The sequence below is a fragment of the Eretmochelys imbricata genome, chromosome 6 (assembly GCF_965152235.1).
Source record: "Eretmochelys imbricata isolate rEreImb1 chromosome 6, rEreImb1.hap1, whole genome shotgun sequence".
NCBI lineage: Eukaryota > Metazoa > Chordata > Testudines > Cheloniidae > Eretmochelys > Eretmochelys imbricata.
The window spans coordinates 23,103,348-23,119,073 of NC_135577.1; the positions used below are offsets into that span (position 1 = coordinate 23,103,348).

Below are 15,726 nucleotides of genomic sequence, written 5' to 3' on the forward strand. Positions count from 1 at the left end.
AACTTGACAGCAGCAAGGAGCGGTTCAACAACAGGTTGAGCAAGTGCAGAATGACTGTTGAATGTGCTTTTGGCTGCTTAAAAGCCCGCTGGCGCTGCCTCTGTGGGAAGCTGGACCGATGACTATTCCTATGCTTATAGCCGTGTGCTGTACGCTCCATAATTGTGAAGGGAAGGGTGAAAGCTTCACTCATGGCTGGACCACAGAGGCTCAGCACCTGGAGGCTGAGTTTGAACAGCCAGAGACCAGGGCTATTAGAGTGGCACAGAGCAGGGCCATAAGGATCAGGGATGTCTTGAAACAGCAATTTGAAGCTGAAAGACACTAATGCTCGTTGCTATGCTCGGGATTGCAGTGCTTGTAATGCTAGGAGGTGATTGGTGCAGACAATGTGGGTTTAACATAATTGTATGTTGCTTTGCAGTGTTCTTTTTGCTTTCAATTAATAGAATAAAGATTGCTTTCAAACCAACACAATTATTTTATTAAAAAACGACAACCGGAGGAGAGAGTCAAGCCAAAAAAAACATAAGCAGTGAGGGGGATAAGGGAAGGGAAGGTTCCAGGAGATGGAGGGGTCGCAGGATGGCTAAAGATTTGTGTATGTCCAGGGCTCATATCCAACCTTCTCCTTTGGAATACAATGCAGCGGATACTGTGCTTCAGCTGGGCCAAATTGCAGAGGGATAAGTGTTGAGTGCCGTGGGTAGTGGGAGTCCGCAGTGCTGGGCTGTGATGGGGGAGGAGTGGAATGCCGCGGGTATAGGCTGGAGTCAGGAGGTTGATAAGAGTGTGTTGGTGGTGTCTGGGGGAGCATGAGAAAGAGTTTTGCGACAGCGGCTGCAGGGGAGGGCAGGCGCAGAGCTGCTTGGTTTGCAGTGCTAGTAGCGCCTGGAGCGTGTCTGCTTGGCGCTCCATAACCTTTAAGAGCCTCTCCATGGCTTCATTCTGGTGTGCCGTGTTCTCCTTTTGGCCCCTCTTCTCGCTGTCCCGCCACTCCTTCAATTCCTGTTTCTCAGCAGTAGAGTGCATCATAACATCATGCAGAAAGTCCTCCTTAGTTCTTGGCCACTTTCTAATTCTGCACAGCCATTCAGCCAGTAACAAAGGGGGAGGCTGGACTCCCAAGGTCATCTCTGTGAAGTTTAAATGCAACATTTTACAGAAGCAATATTGTTTGCAACACATAGAACACTAATTCAGGGATTTAAAACACAGTCAATACTCTTACACCTCTCACTAACTGGCTGACTCCAGGCAAGCACACATGAGCCACAAGACCCCCAAAATGATGAGTAGCGGCAGGGCCAGGGTAAATCACGCGTCCCAGACCCTGCTGTACACTGGGCACGTGGCTCTTGGGGAGAGCCAGCACTGTAGGGGGTCTTGATAATCATTTCTGTCCCCACACTTTCCACAGGATGTGATCGTTATGGAAGAGGGTGAGCAGGGAATTAAGGGAGGGTCTTCTCCAAGACTGCATCTTCCGCCCTGGCCCTAATGCGGCTCGCCTGTGTGCAGTAATGGTTCCCCCACTCCCGCTCGTGATGGCACAGTGGTGCGGGAAATTTACCGTTAATGGGGCAAGAAACAAAGCAGCTCTGCTGAAGAACCTGCAGCAGTGGATTGCCCAATATCTCCACAAGAGTTTCCTGGAGATCTCTGAGGGAGATTCCCATGAAGTGACGGAGTCAATCAACAGCCTGTTCCGCCACTCAGACTAACATGTGGTGGGAGACATGCCTGCTTTCTGCAACCCTCCTTCCCCCCACCATCTCGCTTCAGCAATTCCCAAAATCAAATCCACTTACCAGGGGCCTCCTCTCCTGTTTGCGCTTCACCAACATCTGACAGCTGTGACTGGCTAGTCTCCGGGGTAGAAAAGAGCTCCTGGCTGCATGCATCTCTGACCTCCGAGTCATCCTCTGCCTCTGGGTCATCCCCCATACATCCTCATCTAAGATTTCCTCCTCCTGGCTTGGTCCACTTTCGACTGACACGTGAGCCACTGAAGTATCCACAGTGGCCTTCACAGTGGAGGTGGGGTCGCCGCCGCGTATCGTGTCCAGCTCTTTGTAGCGCCGGCAGCTCATGGGCGCAGCACCGGAGCGGTGGTTTGCCTCCCGTGCCTTGTGGTAGGCGTTCTGCAGCTCCTCCACTTTGACCCTGCACTGCAGTGTGTCCCGGTCATGGCCCCTTTCTGTCATGCATCGTGAAATCTGTCCGTAGGTATCATAATTCCTCCGGCTGGAGCACAGCTGAGACTGGACAGCCTTCTCTCCCCAAATGCTGATGAGGTCCAGCAGCTTGGCATTTCTCCAAGCCGGGGATCGCCTGGTGCGTGGAGCAGGCCTGGCCACTTGGAAAGATGCACTGAGACCACTGCACGAGTCAGCGAGCAAGCAGGAAGCGGACTTTCAAAATTCCCAAGGAATTTATAGGGTGGGGATGATGGTTGGTCACCTGAGAACAGGGCAGCAGAGTTCAAACCGATGACCAGAGAGGCAAGAACAGGCATTGTGGGACACCTCCCAGAGGCCAATTGCAGCCCTGTAACCGACCACGGTGTCTATACTAACAAGGAGGAGTCCGGTGGCACCTTAAAGACTAACAGATTTATTTGGGCATAAGTTTTCGTGGGTAAAAAACCACTTCTTCAGATGCAACACTGGTCTACACTGGCACCGCAGCGTAGTAGCCCCGGTGCAGAAAGCTGCACGCCTCTGGTCGGGGTGGTTTTTTTTTTTTTATAGCGCCGTGCAGTTTCCGCACACGAAGTGGGTTGGCAGTGTGTACACCTCAGGCATTACAGCACTCAAAGCTGCTTCACTGCGCACAAACTTGCCAGTGTAGACAGGGCCTGGGTGACAGTGGAGTTGCCCAGAGGCCAGGGGAAAAGAGCCTGATAGTTATTCTCCCCGATAAATACCTCCATCTCAGAGCCACTCCCATCCCATGTGAAGTGACTTTCTCTTGCCAGCTATGGTGTCATATCCTCTTCTGGGCAAAATGTTTCCTTGTAAAATCAGGACAGGCTGGGGCAGATCAGCTTTGGGGATGGGTGCATTCCCATTACTGCATTCCTATGGCTGATTTGCTGGCTCCTAAAACACTGGCCTATCCTGGATGTTTGCTGACCAGAGAAAAGCAAAGGGAAATTTCTCCCTGCAGTGGGCTGACCTGCCTTTCCGAAGGGCTTGTCTACATGTACAGCGCGATAGCTGCACTGCTGTAGTTCTTTAGTGAACACACAACTATGCTGATAGGAGAGCTTCTTCCATCAGCATAGTCAATCCACTGCCATGAGAGGCAGGAGAAACCCTCCTGTCGACACAGCGCTGTCTACACCAGGGGTTAGGTCGGTATAACTGCGTCGCTCGGGGGTGTGCAATGACCAGCAGATCATATGAAACCAATTTGCATGTGCTCTCCCTCCTAGTATTCGTTAAAACTGACCTTGGGAGCCAGAGCTGGCTCATGGAAAGGGCTTAGGGCCTTCATGATCTATAGAAGTAAGGGATAACATACAATTAGTAAGGCTATGTTGTAGTCACGGGTATTTTTAGTAAAAGTCATGGACAGGTCACGGGCAGCAAAAAAAAATTCACGGCCTGTGACCTGTCCATGACTTGTACTATACCCCTCACTAAATCTTGGGTGCTTGGGGGGGAGGGGCTGCCCAGGGGCACCACAGGCGCTCTGTGGGACGGGGCGACCCGTGACCCCCGCTGGTGCTCGGGGGGTGGGGGTTGGCGGGCTGGCAGGCTCCCTACCTGGCTCTGTGTGGCTCCGCAGAAGCAGGGACATGTCCCTTGGTTCCTAGGCTGAGGGATAGTCAGGGGGGCTCCGTGTGCTGCTCCTGCCCTGAGCTCTGGCTCTGCAGCTCCCATTGGCTGCAGTTGCAGGTGGAGGCAGCGCACAGAGCCCCCAGTCCCTCCACCTAGAAGCCAAAGGGCATGTCTCACTTCTGGGCAGCCCCCTGAGGTAAGCGCCACCTGGAGCCCTTACCCCTTCCCGCGCCTGAGCCCCCTCCCACACCCAAACTCCTGCTGCTGTTGTGGGGGGGAGGGAATGGTGGCCCAAGACTGCCCTGAGCTGCTCAGGTGGCCCCCGGGACAGCCGCACTGGCTGCTGCAGAGGTCTCAGAAAGTCACAGAATCCGTGACCTCCGTGACAGACTCACAATCTTAACAATTAGCCATTGGAACCCATTGCAACAGGATATCTCTTGGGCCAAATGCTTCGCAGGATTCCAAAAAAGAATTGGATATTTGTTAGGCTAACAAGTCCAGAGTTATAATAGTCAGGATTAAAAATAGGCAGGAGTTTGGAAGGGTTATAAACTTTCCTGCTTAAGGGTTTAAGGCAACCTCTATTAAGTTATTAAGGTTAGGAGGGAACTTTTCTAGGGGGCAGATACCCCACAATTGTGAACTGCGGGATTTCTTGCTCCTTCTTCTGAAGCAGCTGGTGCTGCCTGCTGTTGGAGACAGGATACTGGACTGAATGGACCAGGGGTCTGATCCAGTCTGGTGATCCCTAAGAGAAGTGTTGACATAAAGGATTTAGGCTCAGGCAGAAGGGGAAGTGGTTGCTACAGGAGTTCGTGCTGGTGATGGTTGTTGAGTGTAAGGAAGAATTTCAGGGAAGGGACTGAGTCATCTGGACAATGTCTAGGATGGGAGGATTTTTATCCTGAGGGTGAATCACACTTGTATAGCGCTTACTCTTTCCTGTCCACGAAACTCCTCTCCGTTCCCTGATTTCTTCTCATGGAGTGATTCCTGTTTGATCTGGATAGTGGATGTAGTTTTGAACAGGCCTGGGACTTGCATTTCCTTTGTTCAAATAGTGGGGTGGTAAAATGAAAAGGGGGAGGAGCATGTGTCCATTTTCTTCCTGAGATGTTTCCGTACTGTGATGTTTGGGATTGCTATTATAGTAGGCAGTACAGTGCCCCAGTCAGGATTAGGGTCCCATTGTGCTAGGCTCTGTGCAAACATGTGGGTAGCCTGGTCCCTACCCCAAAGAGAGTACAATCCAACTGCAGATGAGCCATAAGAAGTGTGCCTAACAAATAGCGGGAGGAGTGGATGGGTGATAACACAATAAGATGAGATGATTACACAACCTTTCTCTGATTCTGTCAAGGAGCGATAGAATGGCCATCAGGATGCAGGGGGTTCATTTTACAGCAATGAGACTTTCTGGAGTCCCATCACTCACCATGCTGGGATTCCTTGGTTGGCCACCTCAGCACAGGCTTTGAGGAGTGGTTGCTGTTTGCAAGAGGAGAGCAGTGATGCCGCCCTGCTGGGAGACAGGAAAACTAACAGGCTTTTCTTCTTGTGTCACGTTTCAGAGACCTGCTGAGCCGGGAAGATGCGCGAGTACACGGAGAAGAAGGAGACGTGCGGCACTATCTGCCTCAAATACCTGCTCTTCATCTTTAACTTCTTCTTCTGGGTAATGTGCCAGCTTTTGTGTGCCTCAGCCCATTTGTGTGCCTCACCACATCCCTCGTCGAGGGCTCCATCTGTTGTTTCAGTGGCCAGGGTGGTGGGATGGATAGCATGGGTGAAATCCTGGCCCCACTGAAGGCAATGGCAAAAATTCTGCTTGACTTCAGTGAGTCCAGAATTTCACCCCAGGTATCTGACTAGACCCATGCTGCCAACACTGGGGAGAAGGACTATAACCTGCCTAACCAGGAGTAAGCCCTGAAGTGATCAGCTATCGACAGCAGTGGGTGGCCTGAAAAAGTGCTTTTTGCCCACTTCAGGGGATGGTGACCCAGGGCACAATTCTTAAGGCATCAGATACTCCAGGGCAGCCCATAGACACAGGACATCATTCAGTTCCTCTCTCGTCCTGCCCAGCAACATAGCACAGGCTGGCAGTGGAACGAAGATGGCTAGGCTGGGATTATGGGGGTAATAGCTGCGGTTATGTCTACACTAGAATTTTTACCTCAAGTTAACTGTTGGCCAACGGATCAGACTATTGTCAGCCACAGACATTCGTGGGCTGGAAGAAATGATTGGGGAGGGTCCAGACTAGCCTTTACAGAGGAATGAATTATGAACTGCCTCAGTGAATTGGCAACCAGGTAAAAACCTCTAGGGAACACAAGGCCCATAAAGAGGAAGGGGAGCCTGAAGGAGAGATGTTGGTTCACCCAGTGTGCCCCGACTGCAGGGGTATTCCTGTGCTAATGTTCATTCTCACTGGAGTTTAGCTAACCAGGATTCCCACCTTTTACAGCCTTGCCCCGCAGTGGTTCTGTCCTGGAGGGAGGTAGACACAGCTGTTGTTTAGAAGCAGTCAGTATCACTCCTGGATCAGCCAGCAAGGGTGCAAAGCAAAGCATCCCCTCCCTCTCCTCATCTTCATTCCCTGCGTCTAGGCAGCGCTCAAGCAATCGTGAGAGCCAAGAGCCTGGTTAAGGTTGGAAACTTAGAACTCCAGTTACAAAGTTCCCCACTCGGTGTGGGCAAACCCCCAGCCAGCTGTCATCCCCTTCCAGCTGGAATATTGTGCCTTGACGCCCTGGAACCTCCCAGGGCCCTTGAGAGACTGGGGAGAGAGGAAGAATCTGCTTCATTTAAGGCCTGATTCAAAGCCCATTGAAATCAGTGGGAGTCTTTCCCTGGACTTGAATAGGTTTTGGATCAGGCCCTTGGTCAGCGAGCTGAAATCTGATCCCTGTGGCCCAGCAGGGGATGCCACTTCTGAAAAAGAGGAAGTGCCCACCTCAGATGCATCTCACGGGCTTGCCTCTCTCTTTATTAAGCTGGCCGGTGGGGCGGTGATGGCGGTGGGGATCTGGACTCTGGCCGAGAAGAGCGACTACATCAGTCTCCTGTCCTCCAACACGTACATGGCGACCGCCTACATCCTGGTGGTGGCGGGAATTGTCGTCATGATTACTGGCATCCTCGGGTGCTGTGCCACCTTCAAAGAGCGGCGGAACCTGCTGAGAGTGGTAAGGTTTCCTATTTGCCCTAGGACAGCACGGGGCACCGAACGTCTTGTGTGTATGAGGAGAGAGTTGCATCTCTGTTCCTCTGGACTTGGAGAGCTGTACCAGTGACTTGCCCGCTCTCCCTGTTGGGAATGGATGGCCTCTATTACAGAGGAGACTCCTTTCTTTCTGTCCCACCCAGAAAATTTATTGGTTTCTGTGCATTTCAAAAGGTGCTAAATAATAAATATACGGTGCTTTTCATCTGAGCATGTCAAAACATTTCCAAGCAAAGGAAATGTTCAGGCTGGTAGGGAAAAAATGGTAATAAATTCAGGAGAGAAGGCAGGGTGGGACAGTTTAAAACCAAAAAATAAATAATTGTGTTTCCACTTGATTCAAAGCAAAACATTTCTTTTGATTGGTTTGTTGAGCCAAAATTTCGAACCGTGCAAAAATTTTCACACATACACCCAATTTTTTTTTGGTCCAAAAAACAAACAGATGAAAAAGCACTTGAGATTTTTGACCAGCCCTCATATATCTCAGTTCTGGGCTAAATTGCAGACCTATATAGGTGTAACTACGTCGCTCAAGGATGTGAAAAATCCACACCCCAGAGTGACATAGTTATACCAACCGAACTCTCCATGTAGACAGCGCTATGTTGGCAGGAGAGCTTCTCCTGTCAATATAACTACTGCCTCTCGGGGAGGTGGATTAGACTAAAGAGCTCTCTCCCATTGGCATAGAACGTCTTCATTAAGATACTACAGCGGCCCATCTGCACCGATGCACTGTTTTAAGTGTAGACTTGCCCTAATTCTCACTCGCGCTCTCTCAAATCTCCTTTGCGGTCCAGACGGTGGCAGTGGTTCATTAAGCAGCTCATCTGCAGTGGTGAGTGTAGTGACTGAAAGCAAAGGGCCATTAATTGTCATTTCATAGTAACAAAGGGGGACTCTTCCACTCGGGCCTTCAGCATTCCTTCAGTTTTACAAGCTGCTGCTGGCCTGAATGTCCCATCCCCTTTGTCCGAGTGGAGTGGAGACTGGGGTGGGGTTAGGGAAAGGAGCCATGATGAACAATACCTTCTGACTGTGATCCCACTTTGTGGGGAGTGGCTGTGAACTGAAACTACAAGGTGGTGGAAAATGCCCCTAAAAGGCCTGTGATGAGCACTCAGGAGCTCTTGTTAGTGGTTCATTCATTTGGTTCTGAGGGATGGTATTTGGCCCCTGGCCCTTAGCAGTTCATTTTGGTATAGCACAATTACTCACTGTTCTAAAGAGCTCTATTCATCTGCCTTTGTCTCTCTCTCTCCTCCCCCGCCCTTCTGAAAGTTACAGATGAAAATCTGGTGGGGTTTTCTTTGTTATTCTGACACAGAAAGCGAACAGTTGTCTCATGGAAACAAAAGGTTGTTCTCTGTCTTTTCTTTCCCCCTCTGAGTGGCTGCCTGTGACAGATCTATTGTCTCATCCCTCCTCTGGTTTATCTGATACTAAGTAATCCACAAAAGAAATATTTTGTGCTGGGCAGGGCTGAGTTGGTCTGGCTGGAGGCTCCTGCCAGCTCTGAGCTCAGCCAGTAATCCCAACATCTTCACAACAAAGAGAAAGGTGTCTGTGCCAGTCGGTCCCAATTTCTCTCTGTACCAAAGGGCCATGTATTATACAGAGAGACGCTGTGATAGGGAGTGTCCTGTAATTTTCCAAATCCAGAGGCTCTTTAAAGCAAGTTGCAAGAATAATTTCAGATGGGGGGTGGGGATGTATGTGCACTTGGGGGGGGGGTGGTGGGTTTGAACCCAGAAGGTATATTCTAGCTACTTTTATAGCTACTGGTGAGTTTTCACTCCCAGTTCAAGGCTTTCCCCTGTGTTTTGTTTCTCATTGCTGATTACCAGGACATTTGTGTGTCAAGAGCATTTTTCCTCTTTCGCAGCCAGCCTGATTCACTCAGGGATGCCACAGTGATCCAAGCACTTGTGATACCACAGTTGCTTCTGTGGGTTCCAGGGCTGCAGCCTGTTGACTTCGGTGAGAGACACTCCCATGAGCAAGAGCTGCAGGATCAGGCCTGCGGTGACGAGCTGTGATGTGTCAAAGTCTGGCTTGTTATAGTTCACCCTGACTCTGAGTTTCAGACTCCCCACCAATGGCACAGCAGGCCAGGGAATCGTCTGGTCCCTAGAATAGGCTGGAGCAATCCCAAGGCCTACTCTAACTGGAGCTCAGATGCTATAGCCATTCTAACAGTAAAGAACAATCAGGGCACAGGGATGGTGAGGTTGCACACCCAACACACCCTGAGATGTCCCTATCCTATGGACTGCAAAGGTGTAGGGTTGCCACCTAGGATCCCCCCTTTGCCAAGGAAATGGCCGTTAAGCCAACTTTCATCATACTTTACACTGCTGGGATAGCATAAAGCAGGGAGAAACATAACTGAGAATCAGGAACATAATGTATATGTCACTGTTGGTGTACACAGCTCATTACAAGCAGGTAGGGTGATCATCGGTCTCTTAACAATCACGTGGAAACAAATACAGTGCACATGATAAAAGCAGGAGCCAGTCGGGGGTCACCAAATGAAATTAAGAGGCAGTGGGTTTAAAACAAACAAAAAGAAATATTTCTTCACACAATGCACAGCCAACCTGTGGAACTCCTTGCCAGAGGATGTTGTGAAGGTCAAGACGATAACAGGGTTGAAAAAGGAACTAGATAAATTCATGGAGGATAGGTCCATCAATGGCTATTAGCCAGGATGGGAAGGGATGGTGTCCCTAGCCTCTGTTTGCCAGAAGCTGGGAATGGGTGACAGGGGATGGATCACATGATGATTACCTGTTAGGTTCATTCCCTCTGGGGCACCTGGCACTGGCCACTGTCGGAAGAGAGGATACTGGGCTGGATGGACCTTTGGTCTGACTCAGTATGACAGTTCTTATGTAGGATAGAAGAGCTGAATATAAAAGATAGCCCTTGTTTTTCCCACATACACATGCCTCTCTCAAATATTTACATACATTGGAAAAGAGAATTGGTGGAAAGCATTTTGTTATTATTATTTGGATTACAGCTCTGTCCAGAGGCTACATCTAGGCTGGTGGCCCATTGTACGAGGTGCTGTACATACAGAGTAAGAAACCGTTCCTGCCCCAAAGAGCATAGTCTAAATAGATAACGTGTGACAGGTAAATGAAACAGCCAGGCAGGGCTAACAATAATAACAAGATGTTTTAGCACAGTCTAGCTGAATGGTAGCTGTAGTAACATTCACTCTATATAGGCTTTGATAAAACCTGTTTGCTAAAACTTGGGAGGGCTCTTTAAGATAATATGGTGAGCTGAGGCCTTGTGATACATGCCAGCTGCACTGGAATGCCTTTGACATCAGTGCAGAAAATACTCTGTATGTAGAAAATAGATGAAGGAAAGAGAAACTTTCCAGTTAATTGGTTGTTTTCTTTCCCCTAAAACAGCAGCCTGACAGCACCATGATGTCAGAGAGGTATTATGTAACCAGGCTCCAACAAAAGAAAGAAACCTTTTGTTTAGGAGTGTTCCTCTCCTTTTCTGTCCCTTTCAGCCTCCCATTAGTGTGGTGCCCAGCCTTTGGTTATCCAGCCCTCTATCGGGTGACTCATTCCCGTGGTATGAATGCGTACCTTGTACAAGCATGTGCAGACACTTGCACTGTTCAGCTGAGAGCCAGTGGGGGGAGTTTAGGGCTGGGAGTGAATGCCTGAGATTGTACACTCCTATTAAAGCCCAGCCTGCAGATAAAACCCAGTTGTCCCTCACAGGCAGCTGCTGAATCCTAGCAGAGGGTGAAAGAGGAAATCTGACCCAATGGACAAGGATTCTGATTTGGCATAATCTCACTGGGGCAAGGGCGTTTTGATTACCTGTGTCTTCTGACAACGAGGGGAAGCGCAGTGAGAAACGGAGGTGTCGCTCAGCAAAAGACGAGCTGTGATGCAAAGGCAAATTTGTTGTCTCCAGTCCTTTGCTTTTCCTAGCAGGGTGTTGTGGTGGTCTATTTTTTGTAACATACAGATGCATTTATTTGATGCCAACCATGGATTTTTGGAGGGGTGTGTAGCTCCTTTCGTGGGGCCAGGGCTGTAATAATAGATGGTGTGCTGGTACAGCTAGATATCAAATCCGATAGTGAGTGTGTTTCCCATGCAGAACCACATGAGGCTGCAAAGAGAACAGCCATCATGGGTGGGGCAAAGATGGGACTTTCCAGCATGACTTCTTTCTGTGAAATAAGCTTGTGTGCATGGGGCAGTGTCTCTGTCCGGTTCCTAGTGGAGTAAATCACCATCAGAACTGACGCTACCTGACAGTCTTTGCAGAAGAGCCACAGTTAGAATGAATACGGAGCCATGACAGTCCCTAGAGGTGGTGTCTCCAGCTCTAGGCAAAGTTCTCTGGTGGGGCAGTGTGTGGGGAAGACGGCATTGCCGAGTGCTGTGCTGTGATGACCTAGAGTATTACGGGATGAGCCCGAATTTAGGCCCTTAGAGCTGTAGAATGACCTGGCCGTAGCCGCTTAGGTGACCATCACCATGTTGACATGACAGTCAGGATAGTAGCTTAAACAAGGGCAGGGCATAGCCCTGTTTTCTGAGAAAATTGTACACGATGCGTAGATCCTACAGCACTGGATGCTTTAGAAAGAGAGCATTGGGTGGTCTTCAGGGATGGCAATTTGATTCCTTCACCAACTTTAAAATTACATTAAGAGCATTTTTTGAAATTTTAAATAGACACAAGGACTGCAAAAGATTAAACAATATGCCCAGATTCAATTCATCCCTTCTGTATCTCAGTGGACTCCAAGAGTTACCCCAAGGGTGGAGGTCAACTCTCCATGGTTAATTGTTGTGGGTGAAATTCACTTCTAGGGCTTACGTACCACTGTGACCAGTACAATGTATGCACTGCTTAAGGTGAGGCTCTCTTATGAGGGTTACTTGGGACCGGTGTGGTGCATAGGGATGAATTTCGCCCTGTGTGAGTAACAGGCACATTTCAATACAGAACTCCAGTGATGACGTTGCACTCTGCATTCTGCTTGAAGGTCCCCAGAGCAGGGAATTTCCCACCCCAAATCAGGAGGCATTGCAATTGCCAAATAGTGCCACCTTGTTGCATTGTTTCCTCCTTTGAACAATTGGCTGACTATTGAGTACAAAGTCCCTGCACTTGCTGTCTGTACTGCAGCCTCATCCTTGGCTTCTACTCAGTTTTGAGAGCCCTCCCCATAGGATGCATGGTTATTCTGGGACTCCCACCGCCTGGTGCAGTCAGATGTTCCTCTCCTATTTAACAAGCTAGTGTTGAGTTTCTACAGAGGAACTGGTGCAGCTGCATTTTGTGGTGGGTGGCATCAGCAACTGAGCTGTTGCATCCGTGGAATCTAGTTAGTTGCATTTCATTAGTTATACGTGACGGCTCATATGAACGACCTTACCAGATCACACCCATGGTCCAGCCAGCCCAAAATCTTATGTCCGTCGCTGGGCAGTACAGGCTGCTTCAGAGAATGATGCAAGAGCCCCCAGAGAATAGACAATTATGGATTAACTTGCCCAGAGTGATAGTTTCCTCCTAACACCTTTGAGCTATGCCCTGAAACATGAAAATTTAGTTCTCTTATACATTTTCTTTATCCCACCTAATGTGACTGGGGATGTTCTTAACCAAATCAGTGTCCTGACTCTTTTGGAACCATGCTGAACTCTTGCCTTCATGATACATTGTAGCAGAGAGTTCCTCCCGCTAAGCGTGCATCATGTAAAAAGAGAAATCCTGATATCAATAAATGTTACTTTTCCATTTCATTGGATACCCCCTTGTTCTTGAAGTAGGAAAAAGGGTAAATAGGAGCCTGTCTCTTCCAGTTCAGCTGTAATTTTTGTCTTGCCCTTCACTAGATACATTTATATCACTATTACTCTCATCTGTCCTTCCTCCTCCACTTCCTACTCTTTGATAAGCCCGCTTGTTGCTGCCTGTCTTAAATGACATTATAACCTTTTCCATGCCCAGCACCCAATACAATGAGCCCCTCATACTGATCAAGTCCTTTGAGAGCTGCTGTAATACAAACAATAATACTGATAGATTTAAGGCTTTTTCCTGATAATCTAAATTTAACTTCCAGGACTTCTCTCCCACCCTTCCTGATGCTCTCTTTTAACACAGACAATTTTACCATTGTTTTGCAGTACTTCATATTGCTGCTGTGCATTTTCCTGCTTGAGATCATTGCGGGTATCCTGGCCTATATCTACTACCAACAGGTAAGTGGATGTCGAGCTAAGAGGATCAATCCAGAGAAAGAGGGAGCAGCTACTTATCACCCAATTTGTATTTAGAGATGGGGCCTAAACCAACATTTCAAGGGCTTTGAATCCGTGGTTGGGTTTGGGCCCATCTATTCCTCACCCCAGCTTGATCCCTCCTTACTTACATCCCTCCATATACAAAATGCATGAGGTTATAAGCCATATTTGACAAGGCATTAGTCTGTTATGTGTGTATTTGGGAGTCAGATACAGTTCAGCTCCTTCCTGCACATCCTCTTTTCTCCCCCTCCCTCTGTGATGCCTTATGAAGAGAGCTGCTGGAGTGAATCGTCTTGTTTCTAGTACAGAGGGTCAGCCTGAGGATTTTTCTGACGCCCAGGAAGGTAATGCAGGCAGTTGTAATGACAGTTGTGCCATCTAGCATGTCCATGAAGCAGAACATAGGAATGGCCCATCGAGCCCAGTATCCTGTCTTCTGGCAGCGGTCGTCAATGGCGGCTGCTTCAAAGGGAATGAACAGAACAGAGCAATCATCAAGTGATCCATCCCCTGTTGATCGGTCCCAGCATCTGGCAGTCAGAGGCTTAGGGATGCCCAGAGCATGGGGTTGCGTCCCTGACCACCTTGGCTAATAGCCAAGCAGAAACGCTCCCTGCTAAACCCAGCAAGCTCATAGACGAGAAATGGTCTAGCTGGGGATAGAGCACCACCGGCGTAGCTCAGAATATCTCTGAGGGTCTGCGGCAGTCGTAGACAGCTGAGCTTGAAATCCCCACGAGGGAGCGATGGCTTCATGTTATCACACTGGATATGGCCGATGAGAGGCATACCACTTGGGAGGCTCCCTCAGACAAGGCTGCCCACATGTCTTCTCTTCCCCCATCCTTTGAGGAAGGCTGGGTGTCTGAAGAGGGCAGACTGTTGGAGATTGTCTGAGGAGGTGTGTCTGACAGGGAAGTGTACATTGCAGAGGGCTGCAGGCGTTTTCAGTGGCTCTGTGTTCACATACTGTAGGCTTCCCTGGATTACACCCTTAAACTGGGAATTTTCATCCTGCCTCAGGGCTCCCAGGCTTTGCCCCTCCTCCCCCAAGGGTGGCATTAGCAATTTGCCTGTAGCCAGAGAGCTACGCCTCATTTGTATCAAGTGGAATACATTCCAGCTGCCTCCGTCTTTAATATGGAGGGATAGGCCCCATGGAGGCTATGGGACCCAGAAAGCCATGCTCCATGTGGAGCTGAGCAAAGACTAAAGTAACACTTGGCAATCAGTGAAATGGTGGAAACTTCCTGGATTAAGGTGGAGCGTGGCATGCTGGTATTGTAGTCTCTCTGGCAGAGCCGCAGGCTGCTTTGTAGATCACCCACTGGCATTTGGCTTACTAGCTGCACTGATCCCCCCACGCTCTTTTATGTAAAAGTCCTTCCTTCCCTGGGCTCCGGCTGCTTTCTCTCTTAGCAGTTGGTTTTCTTTCTCCCCTTCCCTTGCTGTCCTGTCCAATGCGTGCGTGTATATAAACTGTGTGTTTCTTTTGCTGTCTTTGTTCCATGCTGCAGTTCTTCCCCGTGAGCCTGCAGGTAACTGCTTTTCTCCTGAGTAATATTTCCACCAGTAGACTCTTTCTCTTTGTTTGCCTTTGGTGCCCATGAGCTCCCAAACTTTTCTTCTTGTCTTTGCTCCCTAAATATTTTGCGCTTCTAAAGAGCCTCCCATCCCAAGATCTCAAAGCACTTTGCAAACGTTAATGAATGAAGTCTCGCATCACCTCTGCGAAGTAGGTGTTATCCCCATTTGACAGAAAATTAAGACCCACTGCTACATTCAGCAGATTTGAAGTGGGGGAGGAAAACTCAGGCCATATTCCCCCAAACCAGTGTAACCGAAATTTTCTTTTCCTGCATTCCACCGCACAGTTATTGCTTATTACTAAGAAGTACATGTACATAGAGAAGCTTTTCCCTATCTGGCCATCTGGCCTTTCTCCGTTTGGTTTATTCAGTGATGCCATTTACACCTGTGACGACATTGTTCAGGAGCATGGGAGAATTGTGATTTCACAGGCACTGGATTATGGCATCATTACTGAATGGATCAGGCAGGAGGAGGCTGATTAGAAAGGAGGCAGACTTCAGCTATATTTTGTGTATCAGCAGGGATGGGCAGGAAAATACCAGGAAAGGACATCGAGTGGTGCATCAGCCAGCTCAACAGAGAGAGACAGTTGTGGATACATTAGTGTGTGTGTGTCACTGTAAAGGACACTTTTATGCTTGACATGCTCCAAATATCAGACCCTCTTTCTGAGCAATATCATTCTTGCTTTCTGAACCTATCTCTAGTATCACAAGGGCTGCAGCCAGGGAGGCAAGAGTCTTAAAATCCCTCCTCATGCTCTCAATCTCCTTGTGTTACGTCCCATTCAATGATA

General features: G+C 48.9%; 1 protein-coding gene across 2 annotated transcripts in view; it reads left to right on the forward strand.

Moving 5' to 3' along the window:
* CD151 (CD151 molecule (Raph blood group)) overlaps positions 1 to 15,726 on the forward strand; it is a 58,453-nt gene that overhangs the window by 30,366 nt on the left and 12,361 nt on the right. For both annotated transcript variants that reach the window (XM_077818239.1, XM_077818238.1), the window contains 3 exons: positions 5,363 to 5,466; positions 6,794 to 6,985; positions 13,218 to 13,292. In XM_077818239.1, the coding sequence (XP_077674365.1) occupies positions 5,383 to 5,466; positions 6,794 to 6,985; positions 13,218 to 13,292 (351 nt within the window). In that variant the 5' untranslated portion in view covers positions 5,363 to 5,382. The remainder of the gene's footprint in view (positions 1 to 5,362; positions 5,467 to 6,793; positions 6,986 to 13,217; positions 13,293 to 15,726) is intronic.